Below are 21272 nucleotides of genomic sequence, written 5' to 3'. Positions count from 1 at the left end.
GACCAATATCGCTGCCTGACCACATGACACATGATAGTCATTTTTTTTTAATGAAAATCCTGTTCAAATTTAAAGTCAATCAGATGAAAATTGACGTTTTCGGATATTTGGCTGATGTTGACCTTTTGGCTTCTGTTGACCCCAAAATAATTAGTCGTTGAATTCAGTGATGTGATATGAAAATTCTGTTCAAATTTCAAGTTAATCGGATTAAAATTGACAATTTTAGAAATTTGGCCTATGTTGACCTCAAAAGCATGACCACAATATCACATGATGTCTCCCCCCTCCCACTGGTACTTTCAAGCCTTCATTCAATACCCCATCGGTCCATTCCAAACCCTCTGCAACTTTCAATCCACCATCAGTCTGTTCTAACAATCCCTCGCGACCCCTGCCTTTCTCAATCCACCAATAATCCCCTTCACCAAACCTCAATTCAATAACCCCTCTATAATCCCATCTGTCTTTCAACCCTGCAGGTTTATTCTCATCCTTCGGTGTGTCCGTTTTCCTCGCTACCTTTGGCGTATGAAAGGAGGGGTGGTGGCACTCATGGGAATCACCACAGAATGACGTGGGATTTTCCACAAGCTGCATCGTGGACCCACTCCCATCAGATGCGCGCCAATGGGAGAGAGGCTCGCACGAGACGACTAGAAAAGCCATGTCTGGTGAGCAGAAACGAGCCCAGAATGCGGATGAGATGGTTGTCGCCTAAAAGCTTGTCCTGTGAGCCCAGAGTGCAGATGAGACAGAAGTCGCCGAAAAACCTTGCTGTGAGCCTGAAGTTAGGACGAGACAGAAGTCGCCCAAAAAGCTTGTCCGAAGAGCAATATAAAAAGCCGAGAATGTAGCTTGGTTCGTGGCAGAGCTTATTGTCCCATGTGTGCAGCAGAAGCAGAGCTGCTTGCCGTTGGCATACCAGGGATGCCTGATAGGATTTGTTTACTTGTGCTGGACACGTTAGAAATGCTGTTGCACGTCCCATCGCAGCGCATCACCACTCCACCACCTAGCTTTCCCATCCTCCCCCCACCCCTCTGTATATTTGGAGTGGCAGAGCCCCATTGGGTTGTGTGAGATGAAAGAAGGATTCGACCCCACACTACGTTCTTTTCTTTCTCCTCAGTTCTTCTTGTCTCTTCTTCCCAGATTGAGTGATGGTCATATGTCTTTTGTCTAAGTAAGTATGTCTAATAAGGGGAATACGTGTTAGGATTAAGTCTGCTATTCTCTGCTTTTTACCTGTAAACATGTGTTCAATGATTGCTTGCGTGTGTGTGTGTGTGTGTCAGCTTCATAACGAGTCTTTGACCTGTAATTTCGAAAACGAAACCAGACAAATCAAAAGCAAGTGCATGTGATGAGGGGGCTGGGGGAAGGGGAGGGAGGTTGAATTATTTTCAAGTCAAGTTTTGAAAGTATTTATTTTCTTATTAATTATGAAGATTATTCACCAACGGATATATTTTACTGATATCGTACTTAACTCTACTACAAGATGTGGCATAAATGTTTTAGGCATAAAGTTAAATTAGCAAGAATAAATATAACTCCATCTTTAAGAACGAATTACTTTTTTTAAATAACAAGATAATGTGACAGCACCACCACCGAGAGGTCACCAGCTTCATGTGAGTTGCAGGTGTTTGAAGCGGTCGAGAGGCAATTCAACTGTATATCGGTGAGAAAAGTCTTGCCTGTGATGGTGCAAAATGTACCGGTCACATGATCGCTGATCTTATCCCGCATTGACAGGTGCATGGCGCCACCGAGTGGCAGCTCCAAACATCTGCAACTTGGCGATTGTCCCAAAACTATGCAAAAGAAGACTTGTCTCTTGGGTTGGCATTCACAATGGGATGGTGGGAGCTGAGGGCCTCGTGCAGCTGGTCCATGTAGAATGTCGTTGTTGCAATGCCTCTTGGTTTTTGTTTAGTGTTTGACGCAGCCTCCCAAGATTTGGTTTGTTTGGCCTCTGGTGGGACAAAAGGAGGTCAGGACAAAACACAGTGTCAAGGAAATGTCACTTATCATTACAATATATCAAAAATAAAAACGATAGACTTTCGTGTGGGATCGAAGCTCGTTCATCACGTCTGACTTGCGAACAACTGTCCATAATAAATAACAAATAACTATTTATCGTGGTCTGACTAGCGTACGTTTGTCCAGACTTATGAACCGAACACGCAGAGCAATACGTGGACTAGTTCGCTCCGCACATCAAGTATGGCGTGGGTCGGAGGTCGTTTGTTGGCTTCTCCCGCCATTTCAGTTTGTACGGTATAGTGCATCGTTCTTACTCTACTCTCGCGTGTCTGTTGACATTATTTATCGTGTAATCATGGCAAACGCAAAAGTGATGTGAAAGAAGGTGTCCCTTCTAAGAAGATGTAAAAGTGAGTGTGTCCCTTGCAGCCCACTGATCAGCCTCACCTTCCTTCTCTCAGTAGTCACCATTTCTTCTCCCTCTCAGTCCTGTACATTAAAATTCTTTTTTTTTTTTCTCTATTTTGTTATTATTGTATTATTTATTGTCTTATTTAATTTACTATTATTACATAAAGGTAGTTAAAGGTAAAAACACAAGGGAAAATGATTTTATTCCGTATAAAGTGACTTGGTGGGGTACACGTACACATGTCATAGGGTTATCGACAGCATTTTCCGACTTACGTACCAATCAACTTCCGAACAGACTTCAGGAACGTAACCCATTCGTAAATCAGGGACTCCCTGTACTATGATATCTAGCCTATTATGTGAGATAAAAAAACTACCAGAACTGATTTTGTGACAGCACTTTTGAGGGTAATACGATGCAAGCCCAATCACGATGATGTAATGCACGCGAGCATTGCATCATCGATCCTGAGATCACTGTGGCTGCTCATTACCTCGGTGGAACGTACGTTATGTTTACACCCCTGTTTGTCTGTCGGTGAGCAAAATTTTTCAAAAAGTTAACGACATATTCGGACAAAACTTGGTGGACAGGTTGCGTGTGTGACAAGGAGGAATTAATTCCAGCTTGGTGAAGATCCAAATCGGATCCGGATACGAGAACTTTTCAAGTGATTCTTCACCATTGAGAGATGGTGCCACAAACGATATATAGCATGATATCTCAAAAAGTTGTAGATGGATTATGACAAAACTTGGTGGATGAGTTGGGTTGGTGACAAGAACAAGCGGATTAGATTTGGGTTCCGGTCTGGATGCAGATCCAGCCTATCAGTGGGATACAAAATGTAAACTGTTCAACCTGGTGGAGGTATGTGTGCTACCAAGTGCTGTTTTAGTTTAGGCCTGTGGTGGGTTACATTGTGACGTTTTTGTTATCATTGTTGAAATATGGTACTAGAAATGTAAGGTATGTTGAAACGGGGAAGTCACACTTGTTTCCAAACATTTTGGTGATTTTTGGCATTTCACGCGGAGTAAAAGTACACAAGAAAAATAAATAAATAAATGCTGATTCTACCATTTTTCAACCAGATGGGGCAAGTGCACCACAGATTTGTACAACACGATGGAAGAAATGCTCTGCAATGTTATATTTCACGTTTACCAGACGTAGTACATTGACATTTCTTCGGCAAATGGATGTCCGAACAACGGGTCCTTTGTAATACCACGGGGTGAATTTCAGAAATCAGTTTCTCATTGAAAATAGCATTCCATTATTCTACGATGCACAATCCACCTTACTCATTAGATTATGATTCAATTGATCTGTGCCGTTGTCGTCCCACACCCACCCACCACCCTCTCCCTAGGCTTCAATTCCAAAAACTGTGAAGTGCAACAAAAGTTAAACGTTTTGATGATGTGCCGATGAATGAAGACCAACAATGGCTCCCGGTGATTCATTGTTCAGATTTTTTTAAATAAACAATTTGCTTCGAAGCAAGTTTAAACTTTACCTCTTGTTACTCAACGTGGCAGTGGGATAGAAACATGTAAAAGTTACGTCCAAACTTTACATCATCCATCTGCATAAATAAAAACCTTATTCTGTTCATCTGTCTGTCTGTCCGACGATTTTCACTTCAACTCCTCGACCAGGAACCATAAAACCAATTTCATTATCAAGGTCTTTGTCCGAGGAGTTCCGGTTGTATATCATTTTCTCCATTATGAATGGCCTCGTATGTTTATTTTTTTTTAACTTTTATCATTCAGATTACGAAACAGCTATTTTTTTTTACTTTGGAATCATGACATGATGGGATTGCGTGAGATTATGAATTAAACGTTATGTCATTATTAAATTTTAACATTGTTCTTAATGAACGGATAAAATGAATGTTGTGAAGAAAAGGGAAGGGGATGACAAAGAGTTGAGGTGGGGGAAGCAGAGAGTTGGGAGAGGAAGGTTGAGGTGTTGGGAGGGGGAGGTAACGACTTGAGGTTGGGTGTGGGGGTTGCGGACATGGAGTTTGGGGGGGGGGGTTGAACACTTGAAGAAGAAAGAGGGAGGACAGAGAGATGGGATAGGGAGTTGTGGTGGTGGGGGCAGAGAGTTGAGAGAGGGGGATTGAGGCCTTGCCATGAGATGTGAGGAGGGTGAGGCCTTGCGGTGGGGGGAAGGAGTTTAGGACATGGGGTGGAGGGAGTAGAGGACTTTGGGTAGAGGGAGTTGAGGACTTTGGGTGGGGAGGGCATTCGAAGACTTGTGGTGGGGAGGGAATTTGAAGACAGGGTGGGGAGGAGTTTAAAGATTTGGAATTGGTGGGGCTTCAGGACTTGGGGTTGGGAGGGGGAGATTGTGAACTTTAAAAAGAAATTGGTATGCAAGGAAAGAGAGTTGGTGTAGGGTGGGCAATGAGGGGGCAGAGAGTTGGGAGAGGGGGTTTGAGGTTGGGTGGGGGAGTTGAGGACTTAAGGTTATGAGGGTGTTTGAGGATCTGGGGTTAGGGGGAGGAATTGAGGACTTGGGGTTGAGTGGGTGGGTGGGGGAGGGGGAGTTTGAAGACTTGAAGTCACATTTTACATGATGCAGAATTTCCATGAGTCCCTGCTAGTATAGCTATTATATAATGTGAACCATGGTGTCTGCCCATGCGTTTGGCTGTCTTCTATTACCGGTGACTGCTTCCTGCTCTGCGTTTGAAAAGTTCAACATTAACTTTTGAAATAATGGAAGAACAGGCATGAATGATGTTTTTGCCAAATTTTATTTTGCAACCAGGATATTTTGCCCTCTTGTTAGACAAATTGAACCTCTGATGCCCGATGTTTCACCACCATTTAGCGGTGGGCGGTACAAGTAGTTCAGAGCTTTCGCTCTGAGTGAAACCGAGAGTGCAACACAATTAACCTTTTTAAAGTCGATGAAATAATTTAAATTGATAATTAACTTCAACTTTTCCTGCCACTGGGGACGGCTAATTTTGCTGTTATGTGTATAAAACCGAGTTTCCTTGCTTGCTTGATGGCTCTGTCCCTCTCCTCACCAATATGGGGAGGATAAAATGTCAAGCAAAGGGGCAAGCACAGTATAAACACCGCCCCTCTCCTCAACACGATGCCACAGAGGATCACTTGTATATTTTTAGTACCAGTGTTATAGACACCGGTTTATTGACAAAGGGCCATGTACCCTTATATTTCAACATGTACAATGTACATAACGATGGCCACTCCATCCCGCTATTGTTACATAGGCCTACAATTTCTGGGTGTGCAGATCGTTCATACCACAGTAATAGTAAGTGTATTTGTGTCTATCAATTATGAGGTTATTACCTGTGTGCTTATTACTTAACTAGTATGAAAGCCCGTCAAAAATGACTGGTTGGAATTATTCGAGTCAAATTTTTTGAGACTGGAAAGATATGATGTTTCGTAGCAAGAAGTATTATTTTAAAACACGTGGACAAATGTGATCATATTTTCTTTATCCTCTGGAACATTTTGTTTCGACAGTACAGCCTCGAGAGAGCGCCAAAGTCTGAAGCCTCGGCCTAGCATCAGGCGTGCTTATATCTTCTTGATTTAGTTGACATCCTACGGATGGATATGAACGCTCATTTTACTCTGCGTGCATGACATCACGTGCAGTGAATTTCATCTCCCTGTGCCTTGTATTTATTGTTTTTTTTAAACGCTTTTGTACAACGTCTTTGAGGCACAGTTGCAAGTCACCGTCTACATATCCAACAGAAGAGATGGAATTACTCTTTTATGAAAAATGTTTTTAAGCTTTTTTTTTAATCTTGAAAAATACACTGAAGTGAACAAACAGTCGTGTTAAAGGATTGGCCTTTAAAACCCTTCTTAAATCGTCCTTATAAAGTGGGACAGACAAATACTCCTCTTCTTCTTCTTTCAGCTGCTCCCTTTCGGGGTCGCCACAGCAGATCATCCATATGATCCGCATAGTGATTTTGCACATGTTTTATGCCGGATGCCCTTCCTGACGCAAACCTGGTCGCCTCTTACGACACAGGGATATGGTACACCTATTTTAACCGGGGTATACACCGGCCCAGTACACTGGTACTCATTTCGCCGACCTCAGAAGGATGACAGGCTGAGTCAACCCCCTGGTGTATTAATTCAGTGGCCCAACGGGTCTTGAACTCAGGACCTTTTCGATCCCAAGCCGCTGCCCTAACCACTGCGCCAACACCAGGCTCAAATACACATTGTGTATGGGACAGACAAATACACATTGTGTTTTATATAGTTCGATGACTTTTAATTTAATAGTTATTAATAATTAATTTGATTAATTGAAGTTGAACTTGCTACACCCACCCTAAGGGTGGGTAAACAGCAAGTACAATTATCCGAGGAACTTTCTATCCACGATGTGTTGGAAAACACCAGTGTGCAAAAACAAAGCCGAATCCATCCATTTGCGCAAATCACACACCTCCAGGCCCTGCAGTCGCTTAAGATGGCCAAGATCGGCGAGGGGCATCATGCTGGGACGGCCGTGAGCACACTGAAAGGGCAGCTTGCAGGCTGCGAGTGACTGCAACAGTACTGTGCACTCCTTCCGGGTGAGCTTGTCACCAAACTTCACAGCACCTGAATATTGCAAAATGATTTAGATTATTAAGCAGCAGCGACGCCAAACCTCCAAAGAGATTACATTCTCTCTCTCAGCTACATGTCATGGAAGAAACATCATGTGCAGAGGTGGAGCACATCTTGGGGCAAAAAATGTCAAACGGCCTCAGTTTTGTTGAAGGGAAAAATTATTGTTTCGGAGTAGAAACTAAAGCTTATTCTCAGTTCTTGACACCACTTGGTAATAATGCTACATTTGGGACCTGCAAGTGCCAAACGATTAATTTATATCCATTGGCTAACAAAAACATGCACACCTGATGTGATGATGATGACGTGTACCATACTCCTTTACAGAGCGTTGGTGCAACCAAAGCAGTTTTTGGTACGGGTTATGCTCGGTGGTTTGCTATTGCCATCCTAGCAGTCAGGCATGACAGGAATCGGTAGTTTGGTCATGGTGCCGGCGATAGCTCGCCTACTCTTTGTGAAGGACACCGTGAGATCTTTAACATCCACCAACTAATGCTCGCAGAAGGGACGCTCAGTTTAACGTCCATCCGAGAGACGGCACACATATTGATTAATCATCATGCCTGTGAAACACCAAGATGACAGTTTATTGCTGGGTTGGGATTCAAACCCAGGCTCGACAGGTTCCGAGGCAAGTGTGAATAACCCGAAGCGAAGGAAGTTAAAGTAAAAGAGTTCAGTATTGCAACCCATCAAATTTGCTCGCATTCACTTGTCACTTGTAGATCGCATTAATCTGCAATAAAATGGAAATTGGGGTGGGGAGAGGAGGGTCTTGGAAAGAATGAGTGAGGGCGGAGGTAATTATAGGCACGACAGGGAGGGAGAGAGGGGGATACATATATTTCACTGCTTAAAATGGTAATTTGCAGAATGTTAAATACAGAAAGTTATAATCTCGGACTCAAAACTTCTGGTTAACATTTTCAGTGAACAGTTTTATTTGGGAAGCATCATGGTGGACAAGGTGAATCACAATTTACAAGGTGATTATCACAAAATGATAATCAAGTGCTACAATCATACATAAAGTCGAGTTGGTTAAAAAAAAATAGCCGAGAAGATGGCATATCGGGAAACGTGCTTATGTGTTTCCAAGGTGTGTGTTTGTTTTTAAAATCTGTGTACTTCTCTAATGTCTGTGTAATCATGTCTCTAATGCATCTAGTTGTGATGTTCGGAGGAGGGTGTGGGGTCGAGTTCCCCACAAAGTCTCGATGGTGATCTGTGCATCTTATGATAATGAAGCAAATGTGGATGTCACCGAAACACCAAAATTGACATGTGGCAGAAATACCGCCACCTTTGGTGGTAGCCGGTATTACAAATCATCTTCCATTATCTCAGGATATGGAATATGTGTTGTAATCAATAAAATTTCTTTCAAAAATCCCCAAAATTATAAAGTCTGCCCACCGAAGACTGTGCCGCAGCACATTGCCCGAAGGTGGGCCGAAAAGGGTACTCCCGACCGGAGGATGCCCACTAGTACCTTTAATAATGGGATATCAGTACGAGCGAAGAAGGCCACGAGGTCCATCGAAATGCTGTGATCTCCAACTGATGGTTGTTTGTCCATGTTCTATCCCTTTAAAATGCGGTGCATCAAGCAAGGAAGCAGCACATACCATTTTAAAGTTTTTAGTCTGACCTGGTAGCGATTCGAACCACCGACCTCTCACTCAGAGCCGACTCTCAAACCATTACACCACTTAGTAGTCTGCTTAAAAAGATGGGATTTTTAACTTGCAAGGCTCACATATCCCACACCAGAGAGAGTATTCAACCCACTCTGCAAACATGATAGCTTGTGGTACTTTTCAAAAAAGAAAAGAAAGAGTAAGTCATCAGAGTACAAGCATCCCCAGCCCAATGATAAATCTGCACCATGATATCCGCATCAGTGGCAAAACAACGTCCCCGGAAATGATGCAAAACCGGCAGCCAAGTAATGCATGAAACATAAGAAAAATTTCTTTAAGCACAGAAGTGTGGATAGCAACGACGTACAGTATATAGTGAGGGATCAAAACGCAGCTTGCTCAGCTCACCATGACACGCCTGGGAGTTGAGGCTTCGGATAATAGTCCTCGGCAATGTTCCCATGGCACCGTTTGTCTCTTGTAGCAACTGTAAGAGTCAAGAGGGTCCAAAAAGTTAAAATGAAAAAAAGAAGGCAAATTTAGATGACTACATCTATCTGATAATTATCGATTATTTTTCCAACTCCACATTGATGTTGAAGGAATAGAAAATTTAAAAAAGCGCCGTCATTCCAAAAATGCGAAACTTCAGTGAATTTGCCAAACATTTATGGAGAGACGGCCACGTCTTGTCAACAAAGATCTGAAATGTATAACGTGGCCGAGGCATACCAAAGACTATAAAAATGGTATGTGCTACTTCCTTGGCTTGACGCTCAGCACTTAGAGGATAGAGCACGGACAAACACCATATGGGTTGGGCATCCCTTGGGGAGCAGTGTGCGTGTGTGTGTGTGTGTGTGTGTGTGTGTGTGTGTGTGTGTGTGTGTGTGTGTGTGTGTGTGTGTGTGTGTGTGTGTGTGTGTGTGTGTGTGTGAGAGATGTGGGGGGTGGGGGGTTGGTGGAGGGGAAATGGAGATAGAAGGATTTCTCCTCGTTTTACTGAATGAATGTGGGAGAAAAGCAATGCCACAAGATGGCATCACTGACAGCCAGAGTTCTCTGGGCAGTTACTTCCCCCAAAGTCAGTGGCTATGTTTGTCTCATGTTAGAAGGCATACTTGATGTCTCTGTCTACATGTGTGTGATTCGTGTGCGACAGCTCCTCGTGCAGTACAATTACAATACACATCGGTGCCCACACAGAAACTCAATGGAAATTCAATAACGTGCATTTGCAACTCGATGGTGTTATTCTTACCTTCCCCCAAACCTCACAAAAGTAAGATTAGTGAAAAAATTTTTTGATAATTATCAGAACCAATAATTCTCTGTTTTTGAAATCTCCTTCACATTTGCCTTTCAATGTGTGGGTAAGTGTCAAATGTACAGGTATTGCGCAAGAAATGGAAACACCAATGTAAAGTCACTTAATAGGGCATTGGGCCACCACGTGCGGCCAGTACGGCCTGTATGCTCCGTGACATAGAGTCCACCAGCGTCTGGAATTCTACAGGAGGGATGCGGCACCATTCTTCCACAAGAAAGTCAATCAACTCGCACCTGTTTGATGGAGGTGGAAAACGCTGTCTCAGGAGTCTTACCAGAATATCCCATACATGCTCTACTGGGTTCAGATCTGGTGACTGAGAAGGTCATGACATATGGATAATATCAGTGTCATGCTCAACAAACCATTGTGCAACCGCACGTGCTCTGTGGATGGGGTTGTGGTGGTTCTCCTCTTGCAGCCAAGCTCGCCATAATTATAGCCAACCAGGCCTGTGCAGCATTTTCACACATGACTCAGCATGCTGGGATGTTATTTGCTTCATCAACACATGGGCCACACCTGTGTGTAAGCCATTGCTTGGTGTCCCTCATTTACCCAGGTGCTTCCATTTTTTGTCAACTGCCTGTATATATGTGCTCTGTCGAATGCACAAGCAAGTAAGAAGAGGTTGCTTCAAAATTTTACCTGTGTTTCCATTTATATCAACAATCGATATGAAGTATACGTGTATTACAAAAAACACTTGCATTCTTTCTCAAGGTATTCTGCAGCTGTTCTCAAAACCATGTCTCAAGGCAGCAAGGAAGTTTCACATGCCATCAGCAGAGAACTATTGAGGCCAAGTGTCACCAGTTCAGAACATGATTCTTAACAGAGTGAAGAAGTCATCTTCCTGATGAAGTCGCTTGTCGATCCACAATAGCAGACAGATAGACTGGTTAAATAAATCAACAGGAAGTTGATGGAAGTATGTTAACCGCCATGGGAAGCAAGGACAAGCTGGTGTTCCAGACATTAACCCTTTGTCGGAGCAAAAAAAGAGGAACCTCTCGGATGTTGACCACTATCTTTTGCTCAAACGAAGGGTTACCGCTCGAAACGTTGGACACAACCACTACTTAGACACAAAGTCTGGCCAGTGATAGCTAAGGATTCTCCGAAGAGACCTGCTAACGAAGGAGTTAACTCTTTGTTTCAGATCCTTGGTCAGAATCCAAGTATCACATCTTTAGAGCAAGACTGGAAGCACCAAGGACTTGAAGACTCAGACTTTCATCCTTCTGCACAGGTACTGACAGTGCCACACCCCATGATCCAGTGAATCCATGACTCCCCAGCCCGACCCAGACGTCTGTTGACCTCTGGCTCACAACATGCAGAGACATAAATATCAATGCCAAAGGAAGTGAATCTCTCCGTGACCTCAACTTCCTCGCCACAAACCGGTACAGACAAGATGGCAGCATCCAAGATGTCATTGAAAGCCTGGATCTTCGTTTTAACCCAGGAAACCCATAATCACAGCGGTTCCGATTCCTCATTCAGCACATTGAGGGCTTCTACAAGGATATCCAGCATATCTGCAATCCATCCATCCATCCATTGGGACCATACTCTGTGCAGAGCGTTGGTGCTGCCTTAGCAGTCTCCTTCGCTATTGGACACAATTCTGGATGGGTCGCCACTCTGACACAGGATACCAGCAAGCTGGCACTCATTTTGCAGACCTTGGAAGGATGGCAGGCCAATTTCACCCCACCTGGTATTAATTCAACAGCTGAGTGGGATTTGAACTCAGGATCCTTGGATCCCAAGCCAGCCACCCTAACGATTAAGCCAACACCAAGCATATAACTGCAACATCTTCAAAATCAAGGTCAGAGATCTTGGCATTCCCAAGTGATGCACCGCAGCTTGATCTCTCAAGGCAACTTCCCCAGAATGCAGTCCATGCAAGCATTGAAGAGTGTGGGGGCCGATACACACCCCTGACGAACTCCAGTAACAACTGGAAATAAGTCGGAGATGGAACTACCACACCTCACAGTACTCTGTACCAGAGTAGAGTTCAGAAATCAGATTGATCAACTTTGGGGGCACCCTATGAAGACCAAGAATCCTCCAGAATACATCCCAATTCAATGAATCGAATATTTTGTGGAGATCAACATAGCCTGCGAGCAGCTCCTGCCAAAACTGTCGTCTGCGTTCAGTGAGGGTCAATCGTTGACCTCCTTGGTGGAAAGCCCAACTGATCCGGGTGCTGGCACTCAAGCAGATGGTGGCAATCCCTTTGAAAAAATATCCAAGAAAAGACCTTGCCCAACACTGAGAGCAGCGTCACTCCTCGGAAGGTGTTGCAGTCTTGGCGATCATCCTTCCATTTCCAGAGAGGGACAACAAGGGCCCTCCTCCTGTCAGTTGGGATGATGCCCTGTGCTCCAAAGAGAACACAGAACTGCATGCAATGATTTCCACCAACCTTCAGAAGTTCAGCATGGATGCCACAGATCCCAGGGGCTTTACCCCCATTCAACTGGTTCCCCAAAGCCTGTGTTTCCACAAGTAAAGCCAGTTCACAGTTGATTGGGGGGGGGGGGGGTCAGCAATGGGAATAATTATATCCCTGATATCAAAATCAACTGCCTGTGGGTCAGCCTGATACAGCTGCTGAAAGTAACTGGCCCAGCGGGACTTCACTTCGGATTCCTCTGTCACGAGCCCACCACCCTCTGCTCTAACTGGAATGGGGCTTGCAGTGCACAAATTCCTCTGCAAGCAGAATGAGAATCACTCGTCCAGAGGTGATGCTCCACCCATTCACAGATTCTTCGCACATAGGCCTCTTTGTCCACCCTCAGCACACGTACAGTTTTACACCTCAACTACATAAACATCTCAGCTCTGCCATTAAGTCTCACCCTGCGACGCTGGTCAATGGTATTCAGTGTCCCTTGGGAGACAAAGTTCCTCTTCACCTGATGGTGGGTTCTAAGACATCTGCCAGCAACATCAAGGATGGTGGTCTTGAAGGCACTCCACAACTCTTCAGGATTCCCCACAGCACCCAGACCCCCAAATCCCCATTCAGCTTGTTTGCAAACTACTCGGCTACCCTTTTATCCCTGAGCTTGCCAACATCCAGCCTAGAATGGGATGGCACCATTCTTCTGGATTTAAGCTGCAACTTCAGAGTTGCTCCAACAAGCCTGTGGTTAGAATTGAGTAACTGGCCACTCCGGTTGACCCTGCAGTTCTGGATCATTCTCGAGGGACCATCAACGAGCGCATGGCCAATCTCCTTGGCTCCACCACCAGCATTGGAATACCAAGTCCATCGATGAGGCTGTGGGGCACTGAAACCTCCCAGCCACCCTAAGTCCGTGACTTATTGCAAAGTCAAGGAACTTGGTGCTGTTCTGGTTCACAGTTCCAGACCCATGGGGACCAACACATGTCTCATAGCCATCCCTATCAGTGCCAGTTGATGCATTGAAATCCCCCAAGACTGGAAGAGTATTTTGTCTGGGGCACTCATCAACCACAGACTTGACCGTGGAATAGAACGTTGAGATCACTCACCTCAGTCGGAGCATATACAGAGACCAGGGAAATGACAACCAAGGAGTGACGGATCCTCAGTCTCATAATCTGGTCTTTGACCGGTGTTACCTCAACTATCATTGGAATCAGCTTACTGGACACAAATACAGCAACTCCTTGGACATCGTAACCATCAGAGCGACCAGACCAGTCGTCGGTGTAACCACCCACCATGATCTCACCACTATGCAGTCTCTGAACCTCAGATAGTTCTGAGATACCAATATTAAAGCGCTGGAGCTCAGATTATAGCAGAGACAGGTGATCATCTTCTCTTAGGGATAGGACATTCCAGGCACCCACCCGAAGGAGCCACCTCAGGTGAAGCAGAGGAGACCGCCGTCTGGTGGATAAAACCTCAGCACCACCCTGACACACACTACTACCGCAATCCAACCCGCGAAGGTTACCCCGTGGTTTCCCTCCTATGATTAAAGAGTCGGGGTCCTGAAGGCTTTGCCCGAATCCCATCATCCAGTGAGCTGCCCGGTGAAGGGCAACTGCACAGGGCGTACTTCCACAGAGTGGGTTTTCTGTTTTCTTTGCATTTTTATGTGTTTTGCGAAGTGAAGTGTTTTACAGTGGCCGGAGTGCAAATCCTGCCACCAACCTCCTAGGAAAGGTAACCCACTGCAGGAGGACGTCTGCAGACGCAGTTGGGCACCAGACGAGTCGGACGGAAACTTAATAAGCCAACATCTCCGGCACGTTCACCAGCATCCATTCAATTAATCCTTACTACAATTCACGAACCAGTGTGTATTTGTGTGTGTACTTGTTTGTTGCACAACTTCTACAGTTTTGGGTTGATTACATCCAGACTTGCTACGTTGGATTGGCATGATCCAAATTAGTGCATAAGGGTGTTTTTATCTTTGCCGGTGGTCTTGGGGGAGGAGGAAGGTGGAAGCAAGTTCTCTATGTAAATGTGTATCGTGTTGCACTGCTCCAGGTGGGAGAGAGTAGTCCCCATCCTTCACAGTTCAGTATTCCTGGCTCCCAGTTTTCCAGTGTAGTGAGGTGTTTTGAATTACACAGCGAGGGGTATTTTGGAGAGGTATTTTGAATTACACGTTTGAATAAGGATAACAACATAACCCCTCTGGGCTGCTCCCTTGGGGAGTGGGTGCTTCAAGTAACATCTCATTTCACTTCGAAGGTATCACTTTTACGCTGCCTCTTAGCCACTCTATGGTGCAGTACATTTATTTATGCGTGATGCAAAGTAGTTCGTGTCCAGGGTAGGCGGAGGCGAACGCTGAGGCATCGGGTACGAGAAAGGAATAATGCACTCAGTGACTTAAGTGTGGGTTAAGGTAACAGAAATCAGAAAGTGGTATTTATAAAGCGACATATTTGTGAAACGATGTAAAAGGGGGAAACATAAATCGAGGTGTTACTGTACGAACAAAAAGTCCTGCTCAAACTCAAATCACCCTTGTGTATTGAGATAAACAAAACGGTGATAAACAACAAAATTTCTACTTCAAAAGCAAAATGCTTTACATCCTAACTCTCAACATCACTTCCAGTCGACAAAGAATGAGAGGAATAGATCACTGACAACAGATTTGCTCCGAAAACAAATTGTACAGAAATTTTTTTTTAAAAAGATACAAAGGTCTCAAGGAAGATACATTCCAAGAGGTGAAATTTTGGACTCGACTCCGAGAGGAATGGCCTAATTATACATTCAGCATCAGCGTTATACCGGTATGCACTTGCCTCAATTTCTTCTTGGATCAGTTCCTGCCCACCATGACACCAAACAGGAAACAAAAGCGGTTAATAAGCGCACTTACTGTACTCCACGTTTTATTACATGTATTAACACAAAATAACCCACAAGATTAAACAAATTACTTTACATTATTTTGAATCGCCCTCTGATGTGCACGCTCCTTGCGTGCTCCACCTTTCTCCGTGCAGTGAGCAACGTTTATTTTGTGTTGGAAAGGGAAGGGATGTGTAGTGGAGGCCTGGTGTGCTTGAGCTCTTCGTAGGGAGCTCTGCAGTGATGTTCGTGGCTGCCATTGTTCCTTTCCAAGGAAGCTTACACATGGCAAGGAAGCCATTTTGTCCATCATTCCTGTGCTGTGTTGACACCCCGGAACGTCATCGATGAATTTTACTCTTCTTCTTTTTCACTGTCTGATATCTCCTGTTAACTTAACCTACTTTTACATCCAAATTCCTTAATTTACTTCATCCATCTTAAAATCACAATTAGCGTTGTTTCCCCTCAGATAGGAAGGGGTGACATTATTTTTCCTATGTTTCTTTCTTTCGAACAAGAAAGTCCCAGAAGGCCTTTCAACAAATACTATGTAGATATATATTAGGCAATTCCCATGATAACTGGCATTTATTTTTCTTCCTGATCAGAGACCAGCAGGTAACTCACTTTTGGGGCAAATGTTCTACGAGTGCAAGAATTTTCCATGATATTTGTGAACGAGCAATGTTTGTGAACAAGTCGGAGGGATCCTGTCCACAGAACCCGCCCAGAGCCCCGCCATCTATTTGCAGACCCAATTTGGCCTTGCAGTAAAGGGCCTTCCACGATTCCGTGTGTTTCACCCCATCTGTAAACTTCCCAACCCAGATTTCTACTCCTGGTGCATCCTCCATCCTGGACCGAGAAATGACGAACTTTCTATCCAATCTCTCTTGTTCCTCAGTTGCTCTAATTGGTTCTTCTGATCACTTTCTCGTCAAGGCCCATGTTTTTATCTCTCTGACTATTGTAAAGGAGCAACCTCAACAACGCAGAATATGGCTGTTCACACAAGCCATCTGGTAAGGACTTCAATCTGCCCTCGTAAAACGATTGGACCAATATCTCCACAGCAACTGATATTGATTCCCTGTGGGAATACTTTAATAAAAGTCGACTTTCTCTCATGCAGCAGTTTATCCCATCCCATCTGTGACTTTCTTACACATCCTCTCGAACCTGGTACTGTGAATCCTGTGGGGGAGGTGGTTGTGGTCAAGCAGTTTGCTTTATCAACATGGAAAGCTAACCCGAATGAGGTTAACGTTTGTTCATTCCGTAAGGCTTGCAACCAGTGTGTGTTCATCCTCAAGGAGAGCTAGAAAACATCATCTTACAAATCTCAACGCCAAACTCTCCAAACGGTATCCTTCCTCAAAGTTGTGGTGGTGATTTCTGAAATTTGTCTGGTCTTTGTTCACGATCCATCCCATCCCTCACCTCGAAGGGCTGTACTGCAGACTTTGGCTGAGATAAGGCAGAATGCCTATATTTTATCTTTGCCTCTAACACTCATGTACCACAACCATCCAGTTCTGTCCCTATCTTATCACGATGTACTCACTGTCGACTGGGCTCGGTGTCCTTCTCACCAGCGAAGGTCAAGAAAGGACTGTCCAACCTTGAATCTACTTTGGCGACAAGCCCAGATGGCATCAGTGCCATTGTTCTCAAATCCTGCATTGCCGTATTGCTCCCCACTCTATCTGCCAAATTCAATATGTACTTCTCTTTTGGCAGCCTCCCCTCTGCACGAAAGTCAGCAAACATCACTCCCATCAGCAAGAATGGTGCAAACAGAACCTACCAGCCATAGGCCAGTGAGCTTGCTTCAAATTACAACCAAAGCCATGGAATCCGTCATTGCTTCCGGTCAATTATCTCCTGTTTTCAAACAGCCTGACCTCCGACCATCAGTTTCGATTCTCTCACAGTCCTTCAACGTTAGAAATGCTTCTACTCCTCTCTCAGCAATGATTGGAGGCCCTCAGTATCAAAGAAGAGGTCAGGACCGTTTCCCTGGATAGAAATTGGGCATTTGACACAGTCTGGCATCCCACTTTGCTTGGTAAGCTCTCAACCTGTTGCACAGAAGGCCAGCTTAATTCCTGGATTTCTGACTTCCTCCACTCATGCAGCTAACATGTTGCCATCAATGGAACCCTCTCCACCCCACTCCCAGTGGAGGCTGGAGTTTCCCAAGGCAGTGTGTTGGACTCAGTCTTTTTCCTCATCTCAATGAATGACCTGGCCCAATCCCTCTGATAGGCAGACATAAGCTGTGTGTGTGTGTGTCTGTCTGTCTGTCTGTCCCTCTCCTGTTCTGGAAATTATTAAACAATAGTCTGATAAATGAAACTTGTCCTTCAATCCTGAAAAAAAAATCACACACACTTATACTATCGCTCCAGAAGGATCATCAAACCAACCTACTTATTTTCCATGTCATCCACACTGAAAGAGGTTCAGTCTCTTGAACGTTCGACCTCATCATCAGTGATGACCTTTCCATCCTCTGTTGACCCAAGACTTTCGGTGCAATATCAGAGATACTCAAAGTCGACGAGGCCTTTGGCCGTAGCTCATTGGAGTACAACTCTCCCACATGGACCGGCTCTCCAGCATCACACCTCTCTCCTGGATTCAGTGAAATCTAAAGCTCTCAACATTATTGGAATTTTCCAATGATGAGGCAGAAGCACAGCTCTCTCATCGCTGGCAGGACAGTGGTCGCTCAGTTTTCTTCTGTGTCGTCTTCCAAACTGTTCCTCTGGTCTCTCTGTCCTCTGACCCTCCACAGCAACTGCAGGATGCACGCGTTCTTCCAGTAACTCTCCTTCCTGGTTAAACTTCCAACACCCAGGCACACCTCAACTCTCTTTTCTTCATCTATGGAACCACCTAACAGAGGCTGTGCTGTTTCACTGTTCACTCCAGGACTTCAAAGCAAGCAGTGCAACACCAACTCTTGTCATCCCCAATTCTGACCCATTATCTTCATTACCACCAAGAACCTTTCCTACCTCAACGAAATTACTTGTTCATTCCTTTCTCCCTCCCCTCCTCCCTGTCCGCTTTCCTGTACATTCCTTCCCTTGATATTTGCTTCACTGCCAGTTATATCTTGATTTTCGATGAACTTCACCCCTGTGAAGAAAAACAAACAATGCTCAAATTGAACGCCATTCCTTCATTTCTCAGCCAATCCGTGTAAAATTTTGCGTGCCAGTACCTTATTTCAACAAACCCAGAATCCAATTTTGTTTTTCCAATTGAGACCCTCATTCAGATTTTTGTCAGTGATTTGTGCGTGAGGGAGCTAAAACAGCAACCGAAAATCCTTTTTGTCCTCCATTTTGAAAAGTTAAATACAGTACAGTGTGCTGTTGTCTCACCAAAGCGCTGCACTTACCTCGATCATGGATTTGATCTCAGTGGGTCGGCCGTGACGTGCCTCGCTGGCCTTTTGCTCCACGAAGCAGGAAGGCACACGGCTCACTTCGACGCAGCCATGCTGTGTAAAACTCAGCTCCAAGCCATGGCGCTGCAGTTGCAGTTCGTACGTTCTGCAAGAATGTAATCTTTTCAAGGTTTGTAGCCGTTGGGCTAAATAAATGGAGGGTGTGCGGGAAGAGTTTAAGGCAATGTGCAGCGAAGGATCATTGTGAAGGGATGAGTCCATGATGCAGGTGGGAGAGAATGGGGGAGGGGAGGGTGAAGAAATGGGTATCACGGGAGGGTCGGAAGTGAGGGTCAGCATTTGTGAGGTGTTGTGAATCAGTTTTGCTACAACCGGTTCTGTCATAGATGCCGATGAATTATATTAGGCTACAGGCCTCATCTAATCACTAAATATTTCAACACAGATTTAAACCTGCACCTTGTATGAGCTATTTTCCTGCCAACTGCTCATTTTACTCTACCTCATTCGACTCGTCTGATATAGTCCCCATGAAAGTCTCCATTTTGCTAGTCTAAGTGATGAGACATCTGCCAGTCTACCAAAGCTGACTGTCATGGCCTCCAACATGACCTTTGATTATAATCAAGAACTCAGTGACACAAATGTTTAACACCAATATAACTAACTTGTAATAACTCAAACATACATTCATGATACTACTACTACTACTACTACTACTACTACTACTACTACGACTACGACTAATAATAATAATAATAATAATAATAATAATAATAATAATAATAATAATAATAATATGCATGGGCTGGAAAATACTTTAATCTTTTCTGGATATTTTTTTCTTTTTCTTATCCATATGTTTGCACTTAACTTTACTTTAAAATATTTTATCCTGACTCTTTACTTCTTCCGGTTCCTTCTTGGTCTTCAGTTTCATTATATGTACATGATACTATTACCTCTTGTGGTCTGGTGTTGGCTTAGCGGTTGGGTTGGTGGCTTGGGATCCTAGGGTCTTGAGTTTGAGCCCCGGTGGCTGCTGAATTAACACCAGGGGGTTGATTCAGCCTGTCATCCTTCCGAGGTCAGTGAAATGAGCACCAATATACTGGTACTAGGGGCACTGCATCAGCGGCATAGTCGCGCCCCTAACCAATCATGCAACCAGCAGCCAACAATGCAGCACACAATGGGAAGTGTTACTTCTGCCTTTGCCTGTTCCCAGTCTTTTGTAGTAAAAGGTTTTTGTAATTTTAGCCACCTTAAAGTTACCGCGTCCTTAGGCTTTCTCTTTGCAGGATTTGTGTCAAAAATGTAAATGTCCTGCTGATGACACCATTTTGGCAGAACGCTGTCCACCACTCATGTTTGTATAAACCTTCGTAAGTATTTGTGACCATTGTGCATGTTGCTCAAATTGGGTTGTGGTCGATGGTCATGCCTTCACATTGCAAATTGGCTCATGCAGCTTCTCAGTCTTCAAAGTTGTCTCATCATATTTTGCACCCTCTGACTTGTCATTCAGTCCTCTGACATTCTAAAGTCCTTGATTCTCATCCTTACAAATCTTTTCGATTCCAACGATGTATCCACTGGTGTGTCTCACCTTTGGAATTGCAAACCCATATTTGTCTTTCCTATAATATTTTGAAGGAAGTAATCGAAAAAAAAACAAGTTGACAGACCTGAGCAGAACCACTTCATCAAGGTCACATTGCAGTTTGAGGGCAGGGATGACGCAGGATGACCGAAGCACCCTTGCTTCAACATCCGATGGGTTATCTGTGACTTTGTACAAGTCTGGGGAACATGAAAAAAAAGAGCAGAACAACAAGATATGGACATCTTTAACACCTGGATGATGCCTACTGTACATGGAACAATCTGATGCAGGTTCAGTCAAGCAGGTACCTGAAGCAAGCTGCTCTAGTCGTACCCTCTCATGGGCAGCATGTTGGTCCACCAGAACCAACAGTTTTCCCTCTATGTGCCGAAGAAGCATGGTCGGGAAAAACAAGGGTGAATGCACTTAATCTTAACGACTACAACTTTTCTTTCACTTAAAAAGGAAATAATAGAAGGAAGCCTCGACAGGGGAGGTCAATGCCCTTTTTACCTACGCCATATCCATAATGTACCATTGCCATTATAACTAGAGCCAATTAACAGGTAACCACAAGCAGGGAATTTCTGCCAGGATACAGGTACACAACGGCCTATTTTTTTTCAATATCCCAAGGAATTTTTAAAGGCCACAATATATTAAATGCATGAGGGACAGACAGTTTTAGCTCCCCATTCTGAAGATTGTGCTGTACCATTCTGTGCCCCCCTGATTATGATACACCATAATACCATTCAGCAAGAGAGACTCAAAACCGACCTATCTCAAACACCAAATCCACTGAGCACCCTCTTCTCCAATCCAGGCCTTTGAAAGTCTAACAATTGCCACACACTATTTTCACT

General features: G+C 44.3%; 1 protein-coding gene across 3 annotated transcripts in view; it reads right to left on the bottom strand.

The window, feature by feature from the left end:
• Positions 1–1411: 1411 nt before the first annotated feature.
• MLH3 (mutL homolog 3) overlaps positions 1412–21272 on the bottom strand; it is a 54949-nt gene continuing 35088 nt past the window's right edge. For 2 of the 3 annotated variants that reach the window (XM_085887522.1, XM_085887521.1), the window contains exons 8-14: positions 20715–20786; positions 20489–20603; positions 18792–18945; positions 15328–15351; positions 9114–9192; positions 6890–7047; positions 1412–1981 (exon numbers count right to left, since the gene is read on the bottom strand). In XM_085887522.1, coding sequence (XP_085743648.1) covers positions 1856–1981; positions 6890–7047; positions 9114–9192; positions 15328–15351; positions 18792–18945; positions 20489–20603; positions 20715–20786 — 728 coding nt within the window. In that variant the 3' untranslated portion in view covers positions 1412–1855. The remainder of the gene's footprint in view (positions 1982–6889; positions 7048–9113; positions 9193–15327; positions 15352–18791; positions 18946–20488; positions 20604–20714; positions 20787–21272) is intronic. The other variant, XM_085887523.1, reaches the window with a different exon arrangement.

This window comes from Eptatretus burgeri, chromosome 7, assembly GCF_056783735.1.
Source record: "Eptatretus burgeri isolate ZD-2024b chromosome 7, Ebu_testis_v1, whole genome shotgun sequence".
NCBI classification, from domain to species: domain Eukaryota; kingdom Metazoa; phylum Chordata; class Myxini; order Myxiniformes; family Myxinidae; genus Eptatretus; species Eptatretus burgeri.
Note: the sequence above shows the minus strand (reverse complement) of the source record. Positions and strands in the feature narration are given on the sequence as shown.